The sequence below is a fragment of the Chiloscyllium punctatum genome, chromosome 16 (genome assembly GCF_047496795.1).
Source record: "Chiloscyllium punctatum isolate Juve2018m chromosome 16, sChiPun1.3, whole genome shotgun sequence".
NCBI lineage: Eukaryota > Metazoa > Chordata > Chondrichthyes > Orectolobiformes > Hemiscylliidae > Chiloscyllium > Chiloscyllium punctatum.
The window spans coordinates 3,567,526-3,592,885 of NC_092754.1; the positions used below are offsets into that span (position 1 = coordinate 3,567,526).

Below are 25,360 nucleotides of genomic sequence, written 5' to 3' on the forward strand. Positions count from 1 at the left end.
CTTGTCCTCTGCATAGCGTGGCCAAGCTGACAAACCCACTCAGCTGTGAAATCCAGTGTACCAACAGGAATAGGGATTTCAAAACTGGGTTTCCCAGTTCAGTTAAGAAACTTGTCATTACCACTAGAAGCGACTAGAGAATATATTTAAGCCAGCAACATTACTCAACTGGCTGATTCTGAAAGTCTTTGAAAAGTTTTCATAGATTGCCAGAATGAGCAAACGGGACAGAAATTATCTGCCACATCAGGTTTGTCCTAAATAATATTCATACATTTTTAATCTACCTTATTTTTTAAAGTAACAGCTCAGTAGAGGATCTCATTACTTTTCTTTATATCTGTCACACTGTGTGTAAAGAGGACCTTTGCTAAACCAAGAGATTTCTAAACTCCGTGGAAAGCAGAGTAGCTGAAGGGTGGTCACAGTGTTCTCGTCATCATGAGGTATTTAGAAAAAACTCTTTGCAGAAAGAATTTCTAAGTAATTTTCCATGCAAGATACAACTCAACAATTAATTTCCTGTTTGCATGTTTAATATAGTGAAATTTCAAAAGAATCAATTTCCCATTAATTGGAATTCTAAATCAGATATCTCAAAAAAGTAACATGCAGACAGGCGAGTAAATTCAATGGTTAATCTGTATGCACTGTCTGGACTGCAGTACACTAACAATTCACATAACAGTCTAAATTGTCATTTTCCTCTAACTTTCTCCACCCCTTTCCTGAAGGCATTCATTTAGATTGGAGCATGGTTCGTGATGTTTGGCAGACATCCTGTGCCTCACTCAAGTTGGCATGCCTTACCATCATAAGGTCACCTAAGCCCAGCTTGTTTCATCCCAAATCTATAAAATTACACTTCAGCAAGAATTACCAGATGGTCATCATACGTGGCTGATTCCTTCCCACCCAAGTCCACTGCAGCCAACTGTATGATCTCACTGCCAAATCACCACAGTCCGTACATTCCAGCCAGTTTTAATCACCACCTCACTGGTGACCACGCTTTAATTCGCTGTGCTGTGGGCCATTTTGGGTCACCCATCCAACTGTCTCTGTGTCAAGTGTTCTCAGTCACTTTCCTGAATGACCTGAGTAGGTAATAGAGATGTCATGGTATTATCTAAGGGCCATGGGCTGACTTTGGTGACTTTTCTTAAAGAACAACATTGCTCATGACACACGTACATCACTGGCTCGGCCGGCAACTATTGCCTATCCCTGTGAATTTGGGAGGGGTCAAAGTGCAGTTTTCTCCAAACCTAGAGGAAGTTTATGGCCTTGGAGTTTCCCCTGGGGATGATGTTCCTCCTCGTCAATTCCTCTCAACCACCTAAAAAACATCAGCAGAGACTTACTAGTGAATTGGATTTCTTTCCTTGCTCAGGGAAAAGATTGGGATTGGGTGAAATTAAAAATAAAATTGGAGCATGCTTTAGAATAGAGAATGATGAAGAATGGAAATTAATCTGTTCAATTACTGAAAATATTCATAAAATAACTGAATAAAGGTTTAATTTGAAATACTGGGACCAAGTATTACCTTACTTCTGCATCAGTAAGTTATACAATAAGGTATGAAATAAAATAACCACATTGCAGACTAATTTACAGTTTAATTTCTCCTCATACTCCAACTGCATGCAGGCACACTCGCATAGAAGAAGAATTTCAGAAAAATCAAATATTCATTTTACAGCGTTCTCTGGGGGATAAAAGTGTGGTCTTTTATATTCAATATTCCTTCACGCTTACTTGTATGTTAGATTGAAATGATCCCATTTCTGCATCTGCGGAGTTAATGTGTACCTCTTCTTTCTTGCCTGGTGCTGGAATGTGGAGTGAACATCGAACACCAAAAAACTGGGAGGTACAGTATTTTCCTAGAAGATGAAGCCATTAGTTGTTTATAGAATGTGACTGTTGAAATTCGTAAAAAGTAATTACCATGGGGTCTATGTGGTTAATATTCAAATTTCAGTCAGGTTAAAAACTGCAGTATAAAGAGAGACCAGGAATCTGACAAGCTATTAAACACTGCCATAATGTATACAGTCCTCTAGAACTACAAGTTGCGCAAAAAACCTTAAACATCATTGTTATTAGCACTGCAAAAGAGCAAAATGTCCCGTTGAACATTAAACCATTAACTACTATTTAGGTGGAAGTACAGAGTATCTACATGGTTTACCCAACAATTAGTGTGGAGGTCAGCAATCTATTATGTCAGCTCCCAAAGCTGGAACACAACTGCAGATTACCAAAGTTAAAGGGGTCGCTATGTTTATAGAACCATCATCGAATCTGTACAGTGTGAAAACATGCATTCAGCCCAATTAGTCTACACCGACTCTCCAAAGACTATCTATCACACTCAGACCCTGCTCAGTACAGACTATCAATTCAGTTTCACAAAACACCTTGAAGCATGATGAACTAGGAAACCTGTGCGCTGAAAAAACAAAATTACAGAATTCGATCACACGTCATCAAGCAGAGTCCCCACCCCAGCCCACTATCCACTTTCAGTTAACTCACTGGCAGCAAGAAACGGAAATGGCAGAAACAAAACCATTTTCTAGGCTTGGCTAATTCATAGTAATGAGAACAAAATGAATTATTTGGACTTTCGAAGAACATCCCACTGGAAAATAAATATTTGTGATAACATGGAAGGAGGGGAAATTACCCTGAAGCTGGGATTGGTTTGCATTTTATTTTACACCCCACAAAATCACTCTGAAATTTGTTTGGAGAAGTTCTTCCTGTTTATGTTGCAATCTCAGTTTTGCATCCATCATCTCCTTGAAATTTGACTCGATCCTGTTGCAATCACAGCAGTGAAAACAGTGAATCGATTTCCAGCAAATCTTCACTGAAAGAGGAAAATTAGTTTCCCTACATCAGGAAAATATCACACGGACAATACTGGCAGGAGCTGAACGTTTTCCTTTATTTGATTGATTCCATGAATCAGAGGGAATGAGGAGAAATTGAGTAAAATGGATTGTTATCTCGAAAGAACTAGAGTCAATATCTTGAAACATAAAATGCTTGTAAGGTTTATGGAGTTATAGAGATGTACAGCACGGAAACAGACCCCTCAGTCCAACTTGTCCATGTCGACTAGATATCCTAGTCCCATTTGCCAGCACTTGGTCCATATCCCTCTAAAACCTTCCTATTCATTTACCCATTCAGATGCTTTTTAAATATTGTAATTGTACCATTTTATTTTATTATTTTGCATTTGTTGTATTTACTTGATAATTTATAAACAAAATATGTCTTTGAAAAGAAAAATATTAACAACAATAAAGGCTCTTAGATTATTGGCAGAAATGAACTGTCTTTCAGATTACCGCAGGTAACATCGAGAATAAATCTCTCAGATTGATAAGGTCATTGCTGTGTTGAGAACTAGGAACAATTTCAAAGGGTCGCCCACTTATAATTGAGATGAAGAGAAATTTCCTCACTCAGTTGGTTGTAAATCTTTGGAAGTCTCTGTCCCAAATGGTTATGGATACTGAGTCACTGAGTACATTTAAGATTGAGATTGATAGGACCCTGTTGGGCTGTAAGGGAATTGAAAGAATATGGGGATGGGGTGTGAAGTAGGGCTGAATTGTTTTACTGGTGTAGTTTCAACAGGAAAATAATGAACAGAACTGTGCACTAGGGCAAGGCACCAGGGAGGAAAGAAATATTACTGTCATCAAAAAGTTCTCACCAAAAGAAATCAAATTGTAGAAATCACCTAGCTCTGAGCAGCGTTGCATTACAGTGTTTCAAATCTTGTAAAATAGTGAGAACAGTAACAACTTGTAATTGCAGCACAAAAAATAAATTGCTAGATTAGATTAATAAATTAGAATTTGCAGTTTTTAAGCCCTTTCTTCATTATTTGTACACCAGTTTAATTTTAGGTAATGTATAATTAAAAACAGAAGCAGTAGGCTTTAAGAATTTCCAGCACCTTAAGGTTTAATGAAGTTTATACTCACTAACTGAGGTGTCCAAGCAGGAAATGCATCAACAGATTTATCTCCAACTATGAACATGAACGACACAGCAATGCAGATCAAAAACTTAATATTTGTGAAATAATCTTCATCTTCAGACCTTCGAAAAAACTCCATCATGGTCAAAGTTTTCCCACGTTCCCTTCAGTGCCTCACAGACTTAGACCACTCTGTCCAGGAGCGTGTCTGGAGATCATTGTCTGTTTGCGGTTTAATTTAAGAAAGATTATTAAGAAAATGGGTTTTCAAGGACTCTATTTAGTTCAGTAGCACTTACATAAACTGTACTTCCGCGTGGCTGTGACAGCCAAACAGTATCACATTACTTAAAATGTAGATCTCAAAGATCTCCATCCATCAGTTTGAAAGCTAGCCAGGAACAGCTGGGCACACTGCAACGTCTCTGAATTTGGACCTCATTCAGCATTATAATAAATTTCAGATGTACAGTCATTGGTGTACTTACATAGCAGAAAATTGCAAAATGTGCGGAAATTAACTCCATATTAGACAACTTACATTGAACAGAGCACAACATGCTCGACCCAAAGATGCATTTGTCAACAGAATCTGTGTCAATGCAACTGAATCAAAGAAAGGCCTTTCCTATATAACAGTACCTGCTGCAATGTATTGAATATTTCTATTATGTATTTATGCATACATAAATGTGTGTGTGTGGCTGCGTGTTTGATCTCCTTACAGAATATGTTTAACAAAGACATCCCCAACTTCCTTGCACACTACAATTATAAACAAACTAAAACCAACGATTGGAACTATTTTATCAAGTGTCCTAACATTTGAAGGAGTATTTAGATTAGATTTCCTACAGTGTGGAAACAGACCCTTCAGCCCAACAAGTCCACACCGGCCCTCCGAAGAGCAACCCACCCAGACTCATTCCCCTACATTTACCCCTGACTATTGTACCTAACACTACGGGCAGTTTAGCATGGCCAATTCACCTGACCTGCACATCTTTGGACTGTACAATGAAACTGGAGCACCCAGAGGAAACCCAAGCAGACACAAGGAGAATGTGCAAACTCCACACAGACAGCTGGCGGAGGCGGGAATGGAACCCAGGTCCCTGGTGCTGTGAGGCAGCAGTGCTAACCACTGAGCCACCCTAACAACCTGAAAATTTTCAAAATAGTCATCAGGTCAGGCAGCATCTGTCGAGATGTTATGAATCCTGAAACATTACCTCTTCTCTCTCCAGAGGCTACTTGATCTGCTCAGCATTTTCAGTTTAGATTTTAGATAACCAGCAACAGAACTGTTTGCTTTTTGTTCTTCAGAGTATGGTTTTATTTAATCTTGAGCTGACAGGCGGGTGCCAGCAATAACAGTTGCTATAGCAACAATCCTGCAACACACATTTATTCCTGTCAAAAGTTGTTAACTTTAAGCTCTATTAAGAGGCTTTAAACCCCCCAAAAATCCTTTAGAAAGGAAATGTATACATTTCTTTTATCAAACTGTCTACTTTTGGTCGTTTTTCTAGTTCAGTTTTAGAATCAACTCTATTTTTTTCCCTAAATGGTGCGATTTGCAGTCACAGCTGTTTATCTCAGTTGGGAAGTTGTGATGATGTGCACCAGAGACTTCTTCATGGAAGCTGCCAATGACAGTCTATGATTCCTGTATTGCATCTTCTCAGCAGGATAGTTACAGGCTTCAACCAAACATAAGACAGCAAGACAGAGGCCCCATCATGATGGGCAATTAAATTTGAAACTCCTTTTTACATTAAGTGATTTTGAAATCGTGTCAGTCTGTAGCCTAAAGTGAGCCAAAATCCTGAATGTGATTGGATCAATTCTCACTGTATTGCTTATTTTCAGTAGGAACCTCCATAATAATATATGCAATTTTTCTACAATTATTTGATCAAGATATTTGATATCTTTAAAGATGTATTTTCATGTTGTGTTGCCAAAAGGGTGTCTTACCCCCTCAAAGTTAAGAACAGGCCACAAAGTAGGATTCAACTTTACAACAAAGAACTGTGTATGAACCATTTATCTTGAATTTCTATAGTAGTATTTTATTCACAATTGATAGTTTGTATGCTATTAATTAAACAAAATACAGAGAAAGTTAATGATCTATGAACAATAAGAGATAACAAATAGGAGAAATTAAGAGATAACACTGAGGATCAATTGTGTGCACATATCAGACAAGACTGAGCTTACTCAATTAAACAACTTGAGTGTCAAAGCCATTTTTACAGCAGGTCTCCTGAACATTCTGTTGACAAGCTGTTTACCAATCAGGAGTGACATTTAGATCCACTATGAAGCCCTTCCAATGCTACAGAGTCACAACAAGGGAAGTTGGTCTGGATGGTTGGGAAAACAGTCAGTAATCGTGGAGGGCTAGATTTGATTAAACAACTTGTTTTAAAAACTTTTTAATTTTACTTTCTTGCAATGGCCTCCGGTGGTGCATTAATGACTGCATTATGCCAAGTATCAGTTGGAGGAAGTGGCACACCCTGTGCTCATTGCTGCTTCAGAATCTTATCAAAATGTGACTGATATGATCCCAATTTGCTCAGGCTAATGGGCCTCGATGCAGACAGCCATCACTCAGATTCCCAATTCAAGCCTCATGGAAGTAGGAGTGACTTGGGGTACAGGAAGATCGGGTATTGAATACTGACCCCCATTTCCATCATCTCATACTGTTTGCATTTTAAAAAAAATTTTCCAAGCCTTTTTGCAGGAGTAAATATTTGCAATTTTTCTAACTGTCCACTGAAAAGCAGATTTTACCATCTAAAATTGATAAGCTCTCGCTCCTCAGCTGAGAGAGAGAGACAGGCTTAAATTGCAGGAAACTCACAGGGACATCAGAGGGGACACAGAATAGGGCTAAAAGGTCCAACAGTTTGCAGGACAACAGGGAGGGAGGAAAAATTAATTACCTTGCAATCCAGCCATAAACTGGTGAAAATGAAAATTTGAAAACATCATAAGTCTTACTTTAGAGAGTATAATTTTGATGTTTTAATGAAATCATTTGTTTTAGAAAGGAATAGGATTAAAATAGTCACAACTGGGCAAATCTCTTCCAAAAGTAAACACAGTCTCAAACACTAACAAGACCAAAGGAAATATTTACAATGTGAAGCAAAAGAAGTGAATGTACAACTGAACAAATTTACAAGCATGAAATGAAACGGATCAGGTGTGATGGACCAGACATACTGGACATGATAAACTGACACATTCACCTGGCTGGAGTTCACTTCCTGTCTGTGTTACCTCAAACTGAAATTCTGAGTGTCAGGGATTGGTTATTATCTGCAAAAATGACTCTGTCTGCCTTCAAAGGAGGAGCTGACAGGGATTAAATTACTTGTAAGTTTAAGTGGAGGCAATGATTAGTCCATGTAACCTCCTATAAGGGAGGGGACAGAGAGGATTTTTTTGTAGAACACTGTGACAGAAAGTGGGAAGGGACAGATGTAGTGCATGGTGCCCCTGCCATGGTGAGGTGAGGCAGCCTTGATGGGCTAAACAGCCTTCCCCTTCCCATAATTTTTGTTCACTTGTATATTGAAAGAGGAGGAACTATGTCAATTATCAGAAATCTCAAAGGAAAGTAATGAGGATGAAGGGAGTGTTACGATACAGCTGTTTGCTGGATGAGTTGGGGTGTAGGTAGGTGTGGTATTATGCCCGAAACATTGACTCTCCTTCTCTTTGGATGCTGCCTGACCTGCTGCGCTTTTCCAGCAACACATTTTCAGCTCTGATCTCCAGCATCTGCAGTCCTCACTTTCTCCTAGTGGTATATTAGATGCAGTTATACCTTGGGGGAGTTGTGGCATTCCTTGCTTTAATTCATACATATGAAAGTAGGAAGATGTTTTCTATGTGAAATTTGATTGGTTAAAGTTAGCTTTGTTTCTTTAGGAATCAATGGAAAGAAAATTTTAAAAATTGCGTTTTTTCAGTCTTTGAACGGACTGAGTTTGGGTCCAATTTTCTGCGATAAGGGCAGTGGGGATGATCAGGAAGCTACGTTTGCATCCTCCAGCTGGAATTCCAACCCAGCCATGACAGCTTCTAGACAGGTTCAATCCATACTCCTCCTGGCCACCCCAACCATTAACTTCTAAATGTGTTCAGAAAGCATGACCATCCCACATGTGTCCAAGTAAAAGAACGATATTCGCCGGATAAAACAGAGGAATGGCAGATAGAGTTTAATGCAGATAAATGCAAGGTGTTGTATTTTGGCAAGACAACTCAGGTCAGGACTTACACACAGTTAATGGCAAGACAATGGGTAGTGTTGGAGAGAGACCGAGGGACACAGGTTTCTTGAAAGTGGTATCACAGGTAGACAGGGTTGTGAAGACAACATTTGGCACACATGCCTTCATCAGTCAGAGTATTGAGGACAGCAGTTGGGATATCCTGTCACAGCTGTACAAGACATTTGTAAGGCCACATTTGGAGTACTGCGTACAATTCTGGTCACCCTGATATAGGAAGCATGCTATCAAACTGGAAAAGGTGCAAAATGATTTACAAGGATGTTAGCGAGACTGCAAGGTTTGAGTTATAAGGAGAGGCTGGATGGGCTAGGACTTTTTCCCTGGTGCATAGGAGTGCGGGTGACCTTACAAGGGTCATAGATAAGATGAATTGCTAAAGGTTTTTCCATAGGGTAGGGGAGTCCAAAACTAGTGGTCTTTGGTTTAAGGTGAGAGGGGAAAGATTTAAAAGGAATCTGAGGGCAACTTTTTCACATAGAGGGTGGTGTGTATATGGAACAAGCTGCGAGAGGAAGTGGTAGATGCAGGTACAATTACAACATTTAAAAGATATTTAGGCAGGTACATGGATAGGAGGGGTTTAGACAGATATGGGCCAAACACAGAAAAATGGGACTAGTTCGATTTTGGAAACTTAGTCAATATGGACGAGTTGAGCTGAAGGACCTGTTTCCATGCAGTATGACTATGAATCTGATGTCTGGAGCTGCAGTTTGATTACCTCAAATATTTGTGCACAGTTAGAATTTATGCAATGATTAAAATCCCCAAAATCAAATATAGCTTGAGAGATTTGACAGAAAAATGCACTGGCCATTATTTTGGGAATTTTACTGGAATCAAGAAAAAACTTTCAGAGTGTGATTAAACTCAACACAGGATAGAGGCTTCAAGGAACTGACTGATTATCTCAATTATAATAAATCAGACTTTTTCAAGAGGTTACAGAGCAATGGCCTATACAGTGCTCTTTCTGTAGTTCTTTGTAGTTTAAGGGGAAATAAACTATGTGCAGAAGATTCTGTCCAAGTTAAAAGTATAAATGAGGTATTTTGATTGTAATATGCAGTAGATGCTGAAAAGTTAAAAAGAAGTAGATAATGGACAATGCTTTATCTTAGCATTCCATCAAGTGACTTGGCTTCCTCAAAAGAAAATCCCAGGGCAAGAAAGATTAGGAGGAAAGATTCAGTGAGTGATCAGTTAAACTATAGAAATTGGTGAAGAAAAATAACAATCAAGGTTCAATTCTTCCTAAATCTTGGAATAAACCTGAATGAGCCACAAATCTCGGTTCTCTTTTACATAAAGGAACTAGAAAGGGAACAAAATTATATTTTGCTTTTTAGATATGGAAACAAAATGGTTAGATATTGATCACAATTGGGATGTGTAATTGGCTACCAGTCTGGGAAGCTTGACAGTATTATCTGATTTGTGGTGATGTGAACCTCTACAAAGAGGAAGTGGATGTTTTAATGAAGCAGCCTCCCTTTGCATTCACTCCACAGCTGGAGAGCAGAATCCTTTGCCTTGTTTGGTACATTTGAGAATACTTACTGAGCGCATTTTCCAATTTAAATTTTAACAGAAGCACCTCATTACAACAAAAGGCAAATGCAATTAAGATTACTTACTGCTACAGATTCCATAGTAACAGGTTCATAGACAGCAAAGCTATCAGCTGCTGCAGCTCCAACCCTCTTCTCCACATCACAAATTCTCTCAAACCTTAAAGATCTTCTGAACTCGTACTTTCGCGATTCTTTATTCCATAAATTTGGTTAGGTAACAGATAAATTGATCATTAAAATAACTCAAATTATATTGATTTCAAAGGTTTTCATGTCTCTGCAGGTGATTGACCCAGATTGCAAATCATGGCTAATGCTCACCGATAAAACAACCCAGTTGACATGTGTGAAGGCAGAAACAATGGAGGGGGGTAAACACCAATGACACTGAAGACTGCTAACTCAAACTCAACACGTGCAGAACATTCGAAGTGCGATATAGATTGTGGCACTGTTATACTCTTGTATCATCATTTGAATTATAATGAGGCACAGTCAAACAAGGCGGCTCTCTAATAATCCAGACTCTGTAACCATTCTCCATCCACTTGAGAAAGCTATACCACACATGCTTTGTCACCCCTTTAGGTTCATTTCAGGGATTGTCAGCAAAACTAACTATCCATATAATTAAACAAAACACCCAGTAGTTAAAACACTTCTGTATCCTTAAATGATAAACCTTTTAGTGGTGCCTACATGTGGTGTTTTCTTCTTCCAAAGGCCTATTGCATCGAGGATCCGATTTTCTACATAATGAATTGATCACCGAGAAATCAAATAGAAAATTCAAGTGAACTAATGAATGGTGAGAACTTGGAACTGGCTAGCATATGGAGTGATTGAGTTGAATGGTTTAGATCAGTACTTCACAAATGATTTAATCTTCAGGTCACTTAAGTGGGGTAAAAGACCCTGAAGTCATGAACCAATGGCTGTTAGTTTCCACTGTCTCATTTATAAAATACTCAGCACATAATTCTTCAACACTCCTTGTCCAACATTCCTTTTACCTTTATTGTTTTCTAGTTTGTATAGATACATATGATATGCCTTTACCCAGTCCTCCAGCTTCATAACATTAAGCATGTATAATGCAATTTGCCTCATATCAATTAACTGGCCCTTCTGTTACAGGTCAACCTCATCTCCCACCAAAATAGCATTTAATTATCTTTAATTTAAATGTGTCTACTTCAAAGACCTTCATTCTGAATCTGCACCAACTCTGACCGATAAAGCTTCTTTGGTTTCTTTCATCCCTCATGATATAATTGTTCTCAAATTTCCATATCTTCACCAGAGTGAACAATTTGCCTGATGCAATTAATTAATTCCCTTCAACATCTTGAAAACCCCAACTGCATTATTTACTTCTCCTCAAAGATGACAAGGTCAAATTCCTGAACATTACACATAACTTCAGGCCTAATACTCACAAGAAAGGATAATAGGAAGAAGGAACACGAGAAAACCATTCTTTCTTTTATCTCCATGATTGTCCATACAATTTAAAAGACATTTAGATAAGTACATGACTAGGAAAGGTTTGGAGGGATATGGGCCAAGCGCAGGCAGGTAGGACTCGTTTAGTTTGGGATTATGGTTGGCATGGATGGATGGACCGAAGGGTCTGTTTCTATGCTGTACGATTCTCATAACAGTCAAATAAAAGCAAAATACTGCAGATGCAAGAAACCTGAATCAAACATAGAAAATGCTGAAGAAACTCAGCAGAACTGGCAGCATGGATGCAGAGAGAAAAGGAGTGAATATTTTGGGTCCAATATGACTTTTTCAAAATAGCTTTGACAAAAAGTTACATTGACTTGAAATGGTAACTCCATTTCTCTCTCCACTGATGCTGCCATCGTTTTCTGTATCTGATAAAAGAATAAGAGTGTGCTTACTCTTATGTGGTGACATGAATTGCATATGTTTCTCTGGATTGTCTACCACAAGGTGGTAGACAAACAACATGGCGCACACACAGGTGATTTATCCCAATCCAAGTTTATATCCCATTTGCACCTCCTGTCCTTTGTCATCAAACTCCATCAACATAACTCTCTACTCCTTTCTCCATCATTTGTTTAGCAGTATTCTGATACGCATCGATATTAGTGGTTCACAAAGTATGATCCTTTGAGGGTTTGTCCAAAAGGACAAATCACTGACCTCCAGTTCCATGGCTGACACTATACAAGCGTACAGGCAAGAACACTCGTCCCCAACACCCGTAAGACTACACTGTTGGACCAGCTCCACAAAGTAGGGTACAAGTTGTCATAAGTGACAACAATATGGCTTTATGAGCAAGATTTCTTTTTTGCTACAATACACAGCTGCAAGATCAGATTTTAAACACCTGTGGGCTGATAACAAAGAGGAACCAATCAAACATACAGCCAGGTATAAGACCGAGACTCTCTAGCTTAGAACCAGGCCATTTTGTTAATGTTTATCAAAGCAACACCACTCTTCCTTTAACTTCTGGCAAGTTTCTCAGCAGAAGCAGGTGAAATTGGCAGGGCTAGGATCAGTGGATAATCTTCAGGGTCTTTTACCCCACTTAAGTGACCTGAAGATTAAATCATTTGTGAAGTACTGATCTAAACCATTCAACTCAATCACTCCATATGCTAGCCAGTTCCAAGTTCTCACCATTCATTAGTTCACTTGAATTTTCTATTTGATTTCTCGGTGATCAATTCATAATTGATGACCTTTAGTGTTGCCTTCCTACAATTGGAAGCAGTCTGTCTACTCCATGAAAACAGTAAAAACTCTTTACCCTTGCCCACTATGCTTCTGTAAGCTAGTACATTCTGCCTGCTAACATACATTTTGACAAGACCACAATAGAAACAAGAGCAATTTATTTGACCTTTAAACGTTGTTTCACCACCTACGATTACCTGATTATCTACCTCAGTCACGTCTTCCCATATTATTCCCATATCCCATGAATCCCTTAAGCATTCAAAAATCTGTCCTTTCCTTACATACAAAGGAAAAAATAATATCGAGGTATCCAAACACAATACATGCTTCCATTTACAAACATGTTCCAGGGTGTGATTTGCAGGTTGCCAGAATATATTTTCAGTTTAACTAATTTCTTGAAATAGTATCTTACAATATTTACAACAGAGAAAAATAACTTTCCAGCCTACTGGAACATGTATGATTTTTCCTTAAACGTCCTTAATGAGTGATTTGCTTCATTGGATTTTGTTCTATTTTAAGTACAGCTGAGCTCAGAGTTGTCAGCTTTATAGACTTATTCGTGGTAGCCTGATCATTTCAATTTCAGCTTACTGCTCTATTTAACACATACTCCTTTATTTATTCCTATCACACTAACATATTACAATAAATGCATCTGCAATTGAATGGCTCAGTGGTTAAAATATCAAAAATTGGTTGCATTACTTTTCTTATCAACTTCGAGATAGTAAGGACTGCAGATGCTGGAGAGTCAGAGTGGATAAAAGAGTGGAGCTGAAAAAAGCACAGTAGGTCAAGCAGCATCAGAGGTAAAGGGGAGTTGACGTTTCAGATTGGAACCTTTCATCGGGATTAAGGGAGAGGAAGGGGGCTGTGAAATAAATAGGGGAGTGCTAAACCATATTGGAATATGATCAATCATTGTAATGTTTTAACAATTAGAGTATTAGCAATGTAATAATATCATTGTAATAAGAAATACACCAGTTATTTGACAATTGAGGTTATCCTGGCCATTATGTATTCATTAAAGAAAATAATGCTTGTTTGGGATTAAATACAGCACTAAATACATACTGGCAGCAACAAATTACAAAATTGATTTATCTTAATTCATGGGAATGTGCTGCTGACCCACATTTATGTCCCAGCCCCAGTTGCCCTTGAGAAGGTGATGGTGAGCTGCTTGTTGAATCTCTGTAGACCACATGCTGTAGACCCACAATGCCCCAGAGATAGAATTTGTTCCAGGATTGTTCCAGCGACACTGAAGAAGCAGCGATATATTTTTGAGTTCGGATGGTGAGTGGCTCAAAGGTAAATTTGTAGGTGGTGGTGTTTCCATATGCCTGCTGCCCTGTATCCCTCTTGATGGAAACAATCATGGGTTTGCAAGATGCTGTCTAAGAGCCTTTGTGAATTTCTGCAGTGCACCTTGTTCACACTGCTGCTGAGTATCTGTGGTGAGGGAGTGGATGCTTGTGGAAATGGTGCTAATTAGATGGGCTGCTTTGTCCTGGATGGTGTCAAGCTTCTTCAGTGTTGCACTGAAGAACAAATGGGGAATATTCCATCACACTTCACTTGTGCCTTGTAGATGATACTCAGGCTTTGGGGAGTCAGGAGGGGAGATACCTTCTGCAGGATTCCTAGCCTTTGACCTTGTAGCCACTGTGTTCACATGAGAAAGGGTCACTGGACCTGAAACATTAACTTTGATTTCTCTTCATAGAAGCTGCCAGAACTGCTGAGCTTTTCCAGAAACTTCTGCTTTCGTTTGTGTTTATATGGCGAGTGCACTTTGTTTCTGGTTCATGGTAACATCCAGGATGTTGACAGTGGGGGATTCAGTGATGGTTATGCTAATGAATGTCAAAGGATGATGGTTAGATTGTTTTGGGAGCTGATCATTGCTTTGCACAAATATTACTGTCACTTGCCAGCCCAGATCTGGATATTTTCCAGGTCTTGCTGCATTTGTACATTGACTTCTACAGCCTGAGGAGTTGTGAATGGTGCTGAACATTGTACAATCATCTCCAGTTCTGACATTGAGAAAAAGAAAGTCATTGATGAAGCTGGTTTGGCCGAGGACATTCCGAGGAACTGCTGCAGAAACGTCCTGGAGTTGAGAAGACTAACGTTTAACAACGACAACGGTCTTCTGTTGTACCAGGTATGACTCCAATTCTCATTGACTCCAGTTCTGCAAGGGGTCCTCGATGACATATTTAGTCAAATTTGGCCTTGAAGCCAAGGACTATCACACTGCCCTCACCTTGCTTGTCCCTGTTTGAATCAAGACTGTAATAAGGGCAAGAGCTGAGTGGTCCTGGCAGAACCCAAGCTAGGCATCATTCAGCAAGTTACTGCTGCTTGATAGCACTGTTGATAACACCTTCCATCACTTTAATGATCTAGAGTAGATGAACGGGGTGATAATTGGCCAAATTGAATTTGGCTTGCTTTGGTGCGTAAGACTTAATATCACGAGAAAACAGTTAGATAGCACTTGGGAAAATAACAGCAAGTTTTGAGCAGGGAACAACTTTCCATATTCTGGGGAGAAATTAGGGGAACTTGCATAAAGGAGGAGCCCATATACCACGTCATTGCACCTGCTCGTCTCTTGCTAAACCCTATGGTACATTTCTGCATTCCCACTTGAAGTGCCAGTCACTCAGAGACTCTTATTTTTGAGAACAATGTTCACTAATAAAAATAGGTTGGTACCTCCTGGGTACCAATTCCAGCATAATAAGTATCTTAATCACTGACATTGTGTTGGCAGAGTCCTACAAGCACAGAAACAGACCCTTCGGCCCAACACATCTGCGCCAACCAGACATCCCAATCTGGTCTCATTTATGGAGCTTTCTCCTTCAATGTTAACTTCAACAAATATACCTACAGATCATTATTGATAACAATACTCATTACCATTGCTATGTCACCCACCACATTTTGGATACATTTTCTGATAAAGCCAGAATATGTGACGGATGACCTATTCTGAAGTCACAATGCAGGTACCTACCCCATGAATAAGGGCATAGTATAGTCATTTGGGTTAAATTTGTGGAAAGCGTTTCATCTAAATCAACAAATTTATACACAGTTACATCTAAACCTGTATCCAACCACAACAGAAGAAAGCTTAATAAAAGCTTTGAAATAAAAACAGAAAATGCTAGGAATGAAATTTAGTCTGATTCCATAATAGGACAGCTTCTTTAGAGGAACAGTGAGCATCAGATCTGTTGTTATTGAATGTTGGAGCAGCATCAGTGAAGTATAAGAACTACTCTTGCTCCTGTTGAGTGTTTACCCTTGAAGAATTGTAACCTCTTTATATACAGCATCATTTATAGTTAATTCCCAACTTTAGTAGTCATGCAAAATCATTGGTCAATGCCCCACACTAAAATATGGACATCCCCCATAGAATGTAAAGAGTCCTCCTTAAATGCTACTTCACTGAGGTTCAATAACACAATATAAATTAGTAAATAATGGGGAAACTCTCACTTTTGTCAAAGGTAATTGCCAATTATATCATTTGAATTTCACAGGCCCCAACCAACTCTCACTTCGAATAACTTCAACCAAGGAGATCTGCTGGTCTTGAGAAAGGTCTGCCTTAATCTTCAAAGGAATTCTATTAAAGATTAGTTCAACCTGGCTTTCTGTCCATCCAGAAACTACTTACCATATCTGGTAATGAATTAATCATATCGGGAGATCTTCTGTGATACAAGCCAAAAACTTCCCCAGTTATCAATAATGGGCTGGAATTCATTTAGATCATAGCTCACAGCTTTGCTGTGCAAACTACTGACCAATTAATGGCTCTTTCATTGTCCCTGGCAAAAAAACTGACATACTGGAATCCAACAAGAATTTGGGAACAACAAAATCAAAATGCTGGCATGCGCTTGAAAATTGAAATCAAAACGTCAAAAACCAAATCAGCTAGAAGGCCTCTTACCTCCAAGTGCCTGAGAAAGGACTAGGCAGGAAATGCTGAAAAAGAACATTGACACAAGTTATTTACAAAGAATAATTTATCATAAAGTGCTTTCTTGGCCTACTGCATGCAATGTTTTACAACTGCAACATTTTACTTTTCCTTTTTCTAGGTCATACATGGTGTAATATCTGTAGCTGCGACAGAGGACGAGACAGACTATTGACATCCTCTGGGTTTTCGAGCCAATGAGAATCCTGCCAAAGACTGCTCCCCCTGCACTGGTGAAGAAGCAGGTTAGCCATTGGAAGACAATGCAATATGCTGGCTGTTGCCCGAGTGAATGGCAGCCCTAACCCATTTCCATGTCCCCATTCATCTCATTGTTGTGCTGAACTTCATTTCTTCCATTGTGCTCGAGAATACACTGAAGTAGATTGATGCCGTGATAAGGCATCTATCAACATATATAAAGTGACTGGCTGGCATCCAGAATTTAATGCCACATTCAAGGTATGCAAAGATTATCAATGCTGCTGACCACTCTTACTGATAGAAGAAAATATCATTTTAACACAACTGTGACACAATTGCTGAAGGGCAAATCCAGCCACCTCTCTGCAATCATGGTAGCCCTACTTTGGAGGCTTCACATTTTCTGTTGCACAGTGATTCTCTTCATCAGACACCTCCAGGGTACATCAGGGTCTTGGGTGCACCAAGCTGTACCCTCCAACATGAACTCATCATTGTCCTGGTCTTCACTATGACCTTTTGTAACCACCTGAAAACCCAACTGTTGGTTTCACTGATCCCTCTCAAGTATGTATATGTGGTTGATTCTTAACTGCTCTTGGGCAATTAGGGATGGGCAAAAAATGCTGGCCAATAAATACTGGCTGAGCAAGTGACACTCCTATCCACAAGTACATTAAAAATGCATTGGTGCTTTGTCTGAATGAGGCGTATAATGACACACCTTTAGATGGACTCAGTTGCTTTGCAGGTTTATTATCTACCACATCTACCTCCTCTTGTTGCATGTGAGGAAGAAGGGAGATAATAGAAGCAAATTAGTTGTGGTGGTAAAACATTACAAGGCATCATTATGAAGTCGAATATATCTCACTTGCGGTTGAAACTAAGTGAATACAATCGGGGACAGAAGTAGCTTTTAATTGTCAACAGGCGATTGGCAGCTCCTCATCTTTGAGGGCCAAGGACACTAACACCATTTTATTTTCTGCATCTCCTCCTTTACAGCTGAGAGTTGCTACATGTTTGGAAATACTCCAGGACTGTTTTGCAGATGGGAAAGGCAGTAGCAAGAGGTGGTTTGGCAATGGGGGTGGGGTGAGTGGGGAGAGGATGTGGCCAAGTGGAAAGGACAACTATCAGGGTGGGATAATATGCTTTTCTTAGAATAGCTGCCATCAAAATCCCTCAAAAGGCCAAAGCAGCTCATGGCCATTATCCGCAAGAACAGATTTAAGAGGAGAGAATTACTATAAAGAAAAATCTGTGATGTGACTGTGTAATCAGCCAAGTATACTTTTAGAACACCAATAATAACCTTTCATGAAACTAGAACATATGGAAAAAACCACACACATTCTGCTCAGTGGCAAGTCTACCCAGGGGATCTAACTGTATGCACTTCATCGTGTTTATTGAAGACAATGAAGGATTTTTAATTCCAAAGAAATATCTTACATTTCATGTTTGAAAAATATTTATTCAGTGATATAAAACCATTTCAATTCAATGAAGATTCCAATTAAACCAATAATTAACTCCAGGAATCTGATAATGAAGTGTCATCATCAGAAGATGTGGAATACAAGGAGGCGGCTGTGCTGTCCATCGAGCTTGCTCTGCCATTGAATAAATTATAGTGGATCTGAACACCCGACCTTCTGGTCTGTTCTGCCTCACCCTTAGCTCCCTTGTCAATCAAAAAAAAATCAAACTTATGTTTAAATATATTCAAAGACACAGCCTCCACAGCTCTCTTGGAAAGAAAACTTTAAAGACTAACTACAGATGGAGGATAGTGGTTTTATCACTAAACTATTAACACAGAGACCAAGGTTCAAATCCCACCCATAGCAGAGCAGAATCAGAATCAAGAGTCTAACGAAACCAGTGCTGATTGTCAAGAAAGAACTAACATTCTTTAGGGAAGAAAATCTGCCATCCTTACCTAGCCTGGCCGACATGCAACTCCAGACCTACAGTAATGTGGTTGAATCTTAAACTGAACAATTAAATGTAGCCAGCAACTCCCACATCCTGGAAATGAACTTAACTTGAGGGGGGAAAAAAAATTGCATCTTTCTTAAATGGGGGAATCCTATCATCTTTGCATTTTTCTTTGTTGTGGAAATTAAATCCTCTCGACTCAAATGCTAGCAACAGCAAAGAAAATTTTATTACAGGCCTTTGCAAAGGGACCCTCTGCACTTGATAAAATGCCTTATGCAAGGGGCCCCAAGTATCATTCACATGTTTCCTTTATACCATACTTCGCTCATCAGCCTTATCTCAGCTCAAGGACAATCAGCTTGGGAACAGTTCAAGCCCTTTTTCACATAAGGAGTTGCTTTCCCATTCCTTTACTGTTGAAAAAAAACTGCTACTGCCCTTGTGTTTTCCCCTGACTCTGCTGAATTAGATTGTTTACAAAACATGCAAGAACAGGCTGTCTGTTCACAGAATTCAATGAAGTCAGGCTATCTGCATTAAATTGACCTAGGAAGGTATTCTTTTACAGATTTCACAATAAATGTTAATTTTCCATGACATTTCCCCGTTGTCATTTTATGACAACAAGGACAACAACCAAATAAAAGAACCCGATTTAAAAAAAATACAGAGCCAGATAAGATTGCTGATTTTTAGTTAACAGCTGTCTGTGTTGTAAGGAGCACATGAAATTGTCCCAGCCACCTCTTCGCCTTCCAGTTTTTCCTCCTGAAGTCTTTCACCACTATCCAGTCTCCAGGTTCTAGATCATACAGCTTCCCTCCAGCTGGTTGGGGTAGTGCTGCTTTCACTTGATTCTGTATTTGAGATAAAAGTGTAGAGAGTTTTATACAGTAAAACAGCATCTCATCCTCACAACGGCCTGTTATCGGTCTTACCTTAGGTCTTGGGCCAATTGGTTTGGGTGGCCTACCAAACAAAAATCTCAAACCGGCTAAGATTAGCTCTTCCTCTCCTCCGAGATCTCGTATATACTAGTCCAATTGGAAGTGCCTTTGTCCATGCCACCCCTAGTTCCTCACAACATTTTGTCAATTTAAATTTTTTTTTAAAAAGGTAGCAACTTTCTCTTTCCACTGCCCCACTGCTCGCTGGGTGGTAGGCACAGTGCTGTCTTCATGTTTATTCCCAAATAATCACTGATCTGCTGTAGGGCATTATTGGCAAATGGTGTCCCATTGTCACTACTGAGACTTTCAGGTTGCCCTATCTTAGGGTTATTTCAGTTATCAGTGCCTTGGCTACTGCACTGGCATCCTGTTTCGATGTGGGGAACACTTCCACCCACTTGGAAAACACTGACTATTACCAGACAATACCTTTTCCCTTCGCTGGGTGTTAGTTCAATAAAATCCATCTGTAAATGTTCAAAGGGCTTTGGGGTTGGGGGTGTGCTGCCTGACTCATCTGTATTCCCCTCCCCACATTATTAGTGGCACAGATAACACATCGTTCACAATATTTCTGGGAGTAATGAGTAAATCCCTTAGTGTACCAGTGTGCTGAAATACTGTCGTACATCCCCCATCTTTTGACACATGGTCCTTACCATGTTTCAGTTTGGCATAGAATAGAAATAATGATTGTGGTAGACAGGGTTTACCATTGGGGCCACACCATACTCCTTCCCTCACACTGCACCCTGCTTTCATCCACTCACACTTGTCTCCCAGCGAGGCCAATGACTGTAACTCCTGTACATCTGCTGTTGGGGTACACCTGTCAATCTGATCACTTGGTGGCTGCTGGGCTGTCGTTCTTGCTGCCGAGTCTGGTCTCGCATTAGAATCATTATTGTGTGTATGTGGGCTTCACATTTACACACACACACACACACAAATTGATTTGGGCAATAAGACCGCTTCCAGGTGGTCAGAAATCAGGCCATGGTGCGTGATAGGCTTTCCATTGGAGGTTAAGAAGCCCCTGTGTTTCCACAGGGTTCCAAAATCATGTACAACCCCAAATCCATATCTGCTACTGGTGTAAGTATTCACTGTCTTTCCCTCAGCCAATTTACATACCTCAGTCAAGGCAATCAGCTCCACTGCTTACACTGACAGATGAGAAGGGAGTGATCCCGCTTTGACTACCTCATGGGTAGTCACTACAGCATATTCAACACAGTTCTGGCCTGTCTCCTTGCTCCTGAATGCTGACCCGTCCACAAAAAACTCCATATCCGGATCCTGGAGTGGTGAAACCTGCAAATCTGGTCTGGGGCTGCATATTTCATTAGTTACAGTGACACAATCACGTGAGTCTCCATCTCCTTCTGTGGGGAGAAGGCTAGCAGGGTTAAGGACATTACATCGCTTTTTGCAAAGTTACACATCGCCAATAACACAGCATTGTATCTCAGCCAACGTGTGTGCTGTCTTTTGCTCAGGAAGCACTGATCCCAGGGTTAAAACAAAGTCTCCAGAATCCTGCGTAGAGCCTCATCATATATGATGGCGGACTCACAGTAACCTTGACAAAGTCACGTAAAGGTATGAGATTTCCCTTTGAATGAAAAAGTGAACCGGAATTGACTATCTGGGTGTATCGGTACACTAAAGAAGGCATTTGCTAAATCCACAGAGAACCATTTACTGTCCGGTGGAATTTGAGCTAATATAGTAGAGGGGTTAGGAACATTTGGGGCACACTGGACAACAGTGCTATTGACTGCCTGCAGGTCTTGAACAATCCTCCATTCCTCCAGTTCACCTGGAATGTTTGCATTTTTGACTGGAGGTCAAAAAAGGGGGGTCTCACTGGTGAGTTCTCACAGGGGATTATCATTCCAGCCTTTAGGAGGGATTCAAAGACTGGAACAATTCCTTCTATAGCCTCTGGTTTTAACAGGTATTGTGCTCTGCAAGGACACAGTAAATCTATCTCTTAGCACGAGTCCTGATGCACCCACTGAGTTCAGGAACCTTCCAGTCAACTTTATTGGCATTGACTCTCTGAACTGGCTTGATTTAAGGACTGAATATGTTGCCCCTGCATCTACCAAAAAGGTAACCGGTGTACCTTCCACATATAACAGAGGTAGGCATCGACTGATACGCATCGTGGTTTTATTGGATATATAGTCCACACTTCGCAATCTCAGCACTCAATATAGAGGTGGGACATGTCTCAGTGCCCATAAGGTTAGTAGAAGAGATTAGCATAGGCGAGTCTTTGTTGCCAAGCCTAGAGGAAAGAGGCTTACCTGTATCTTGTGGGCTGCCCACTTCCACCTCAGCCTTCCCCTGTCAGTCACCCTGCTGTCCAGCCTCCAGGGCCAATTGAGACTCTCTGTGTGGACACTGTCTCATCCAGTGGTCCATTGCTCCACAAACAAAGCACCCACCAGATCTACCTCTGCCAGCGCCTCTTCCTCTCTCTTTTTCCACACCACTCCCTCCAATGGCTGGGCGACCATCTGCATCAGAGTAAGCTGAGCTTTATGTGATTGCTGTTCCATCTTTAGTTTCCACTTATCCTTCTCGTGGGTAAGCAATTTTTCAGTATGTATCGCATGCTGTTCTACCAAATTCAGCTTTCCCATGTCCCAGGTAATATATGTGTCCTTTACCTTCTTCGCTATTTCGTCTTTCATTCCATTGATGTAGCTGCTCCTCAGATGTGCTTCATACTTGTGATTTCTGCCGCCGTTATGTCGTCAGGTGGTCTCAGTCCACTCTGGGCATTATGGACTTCAGTGAGGTGCGTTAGGTACTGGGACACTGTCTCACCTTGTTGTTTACACATTGCAATTTTGGTCATGTCCATTGGCACTGGGAATACCTCCCCACAGGCGGTCACCAGCGCTGCAACAAAAGCATCACAGACTCTATTCTCTTCCGCTGTGGGTCGGTTGATCTGGTATGCACATTTACGGTTGGCCATCTGTACTTGATTTTGGTGACATCAGTGCCCAGTTTTTGTCCCAGGAGACATCTCATCTCATGTGACGTTGGACGGAACTCGGTACAGAACTTTGTCACTTCTTCGGCGAACTTATTACCTCCAACCTTGTGTGGGTGAGGCAACTGCCCATAGGCACTTCCCAAATCCTTCATGGCCCATGGTCAGTGGACCAGCACTGGGTACCCTTCTGGGCCTGCAACTTCAACCATTGGGGCTTGCAGAACTACCCGGTAAGATGATCACACGCCAAACCACTCACCATCTGACTCCTCACCCGTCGTGGGGAGATTGCGAGCAGACCCTGGGTGCCTTTCTGTCTTGGAGCGGCCATTGTCATTTTGAGCTTCTTGCTTCAGTAGGTTGTGGGTACGATTTGCTATCGATGATCCAGCAGACTCCGAGGCGATGGCTGTTGATGTGGATCCTTCACCAGGTGGATCTCGGAGGGGGGGCTGCAGATCTCAGAGGGGAGTCATCAAGGTGAGGATCTAGAACAGACTTAAGACACTGTATAGCTTTATTAGGTTGTTTTCCGCATGTGTCTGCGTGTGCACTAGTGTTTGTATGTGTATTTGATCTCTTTTACGAGAGATTTCCTTTCTCTGGTATCAGCCTCAGCCTTCCACATGTTATAAGCACTCCAATTCACAGGTTCTAAATTTTCCCTTTCATTTCTCCTTCTCTCTCTCTCTCTCTTCCAACCTCGACCTCAATACTTCCAACTGCCTTTCACTAAAACTTGCCCCCTTCGGAAAACCACATTCCTTGATCCACAATTCTAGCTGCTTTACAGACTCTGGACCATAATTATTTAACATGTACTGTATTTTTGGTTGGCTATTCCAATTCCTCTGTGGACCCTCTTTTTGTTTTCTCTTGCCGGAGCCCATTTTCAGTGTTACTGGAAAAGTGTTCAGCTCCCTCCCCCTCTCTCGCATTTCCCGCCTCAATGCCTTCGTTTTCGTAAACCAAGAAACCATGTACCCGGTACGTCTTTGGTGAGTCCAACTCAGCCAGTGGTGGTTCCAAGTCTAAAACCACCCTTAAACGTGCCATCTCTCAAACACTCTAGAGACTGCAATCCTTTCCCTTGACTTTTGCTCAAATACCATGCGAGAGTTTACTGAACTCTTTTCCTGATTCATTTATTCTCTTAGAATGAGTGTCTATATAGGATTACTTAAGCAACGACTCCTACCCTGACCCAATTCAGTTCGGACCCTGGCGCTGGGGTGATCCACAGATTCCCAGTCCTCTCACACAAAGGGCCGATTCAGCGCTCAAGACGAAGTGAAAGACATTCAAGGTGTTGGTGCCTGCGTCTCCTGGGAATCCTCAGAATCTCACCCAGTCGCGGAGTCCCAGACGAGCCCCCAAGTTTACTGTCGTGGAAATTAAATTGACTCGATTCAAATGCTAGCAAGAGCAAAGAAAATTTTTATTACAGGCCTTTGCAAAGGGACCCTCTACACTTGACAAAATGCCTTATGGAAGGGGTCCAGAGTATCATTCACGTTTTCTTTATACCATACTTTGCTCAGCCTTATCTCACCTCAAGGACAATCAGCTTGGGAACAGTTTGAGCCCTTTTCCACATAAGGAGTTGCTTTCCCATTCCTTTACTGTTGAAAAAACTGCTACTGCCCTTGTGTTTTCCCCTGACTCTGCCACAACAGATTGCTTGCAAAACCTGCAAGAACAGGCTGTCTGTTCACAGAATTCAACGAAATCAGGCTATCTGCATTAAATTGACTTCAGAAGGTATTCTTTTACAGATTTCACAATAAATGTTAATTTTCCATTACATTCTTCATTTTTAATTGTGGACCAAAATGGGAAAAGAACTGCTTTAAACTTAAGGCTGTGGAAGGAGTAGCTGCACTAACTGTGTGTGGGGGTTGGGGGCACGCTGAGTGCCATGGCACCATGTGCCTGTGTGCGGTAAGGGTTGCTGATTGGTTCCTACAACCACGACCATCTGGAGGTTAGGAGCAATAGGATGACAACTCGTGTGTGTGTGTGTGTGTGTGTGTGTGTGCGTGCGCGCGCACATACACATGCGCACACAAGGGGATGCATACAGGAAGAGCTTTGAGTGACTTATTAAATCTTTAACTCTTGTGACAACTCCAGGAGCAGTAGAACTGAATATCAGTACACTTTCCCCAAATGGATCTTGCCAACCCTTTAGTTTCAAACTTGCTTCTCCCACAAGTTAGTTTCTCCCACAAGAGGAAATTTTCAACATTTACACTGTCAAGTCTTCTCAGAATCTTACATATTTTATTAAGTTATTGAAGGAAATCAGTATGAAATGGCCATCAAGTATTAATTTTTTTGAACAAAATCTGAATTCCTTACAAATTTTTGCTGGAAGGTAAGATGACAGGCTATCAGCTAAAACCACAAGTACTGTATCTCCCAGACCCATATGATCTTACAGGGGGTTGGCCCACACTCAGAGATAATGTGCTGAATCGGACCCTGATAAAACAGTGTATCTGTAGTGCTTCGACTCTTTCAGACATTGGTACTGAGAGGCAGATCAGAAAAATTTACTGAATTCCTTACCTATCTTGAGAATCAA

At 40.7% G+C, this 25,360-nt stretch overlaps 1 protein-coding gene across 4 annotated transcripts in view; it reads right to left on the minus strand.

Moving 5' to 3' along the window:
- mmp23ba (matrix metallopeptidase 23ba) overlaps positions 1-19,874 on the minus strand; it is a 38,548-nt gene extending 18,674 nt beyond the window's left edge. For 3 of the 4 annotated variants that reach the window (XM_072586013.1, XM_072586011.1, XM_072586014.1), the window contains exons 1-2: positions 4,014-4,516; positions 1,762-1,889 (exon numbers count right to left, since the gene is read on the minus strand). In XM_072586013.1, coding sequence (XP_072442114.1) covers positions 1,762-1,889; positions 4,014-4,151 — 266 coding nt within the window. In that variant the 5' untranslated portion in view covers positions 4,152-4,516. Of the gene's footprint in view, positions 1-1,761; positions 1,890-4,013; positions 4,517-16,623; positions 16,659-19,551 lie in introns of those variants that run through there. The other variant, XM_072586012.1, reaches the window with a different exon arrangement.
- Between the last annotated feature and the right edge of the window lie 5,486 nt (positions 19,875-25,360).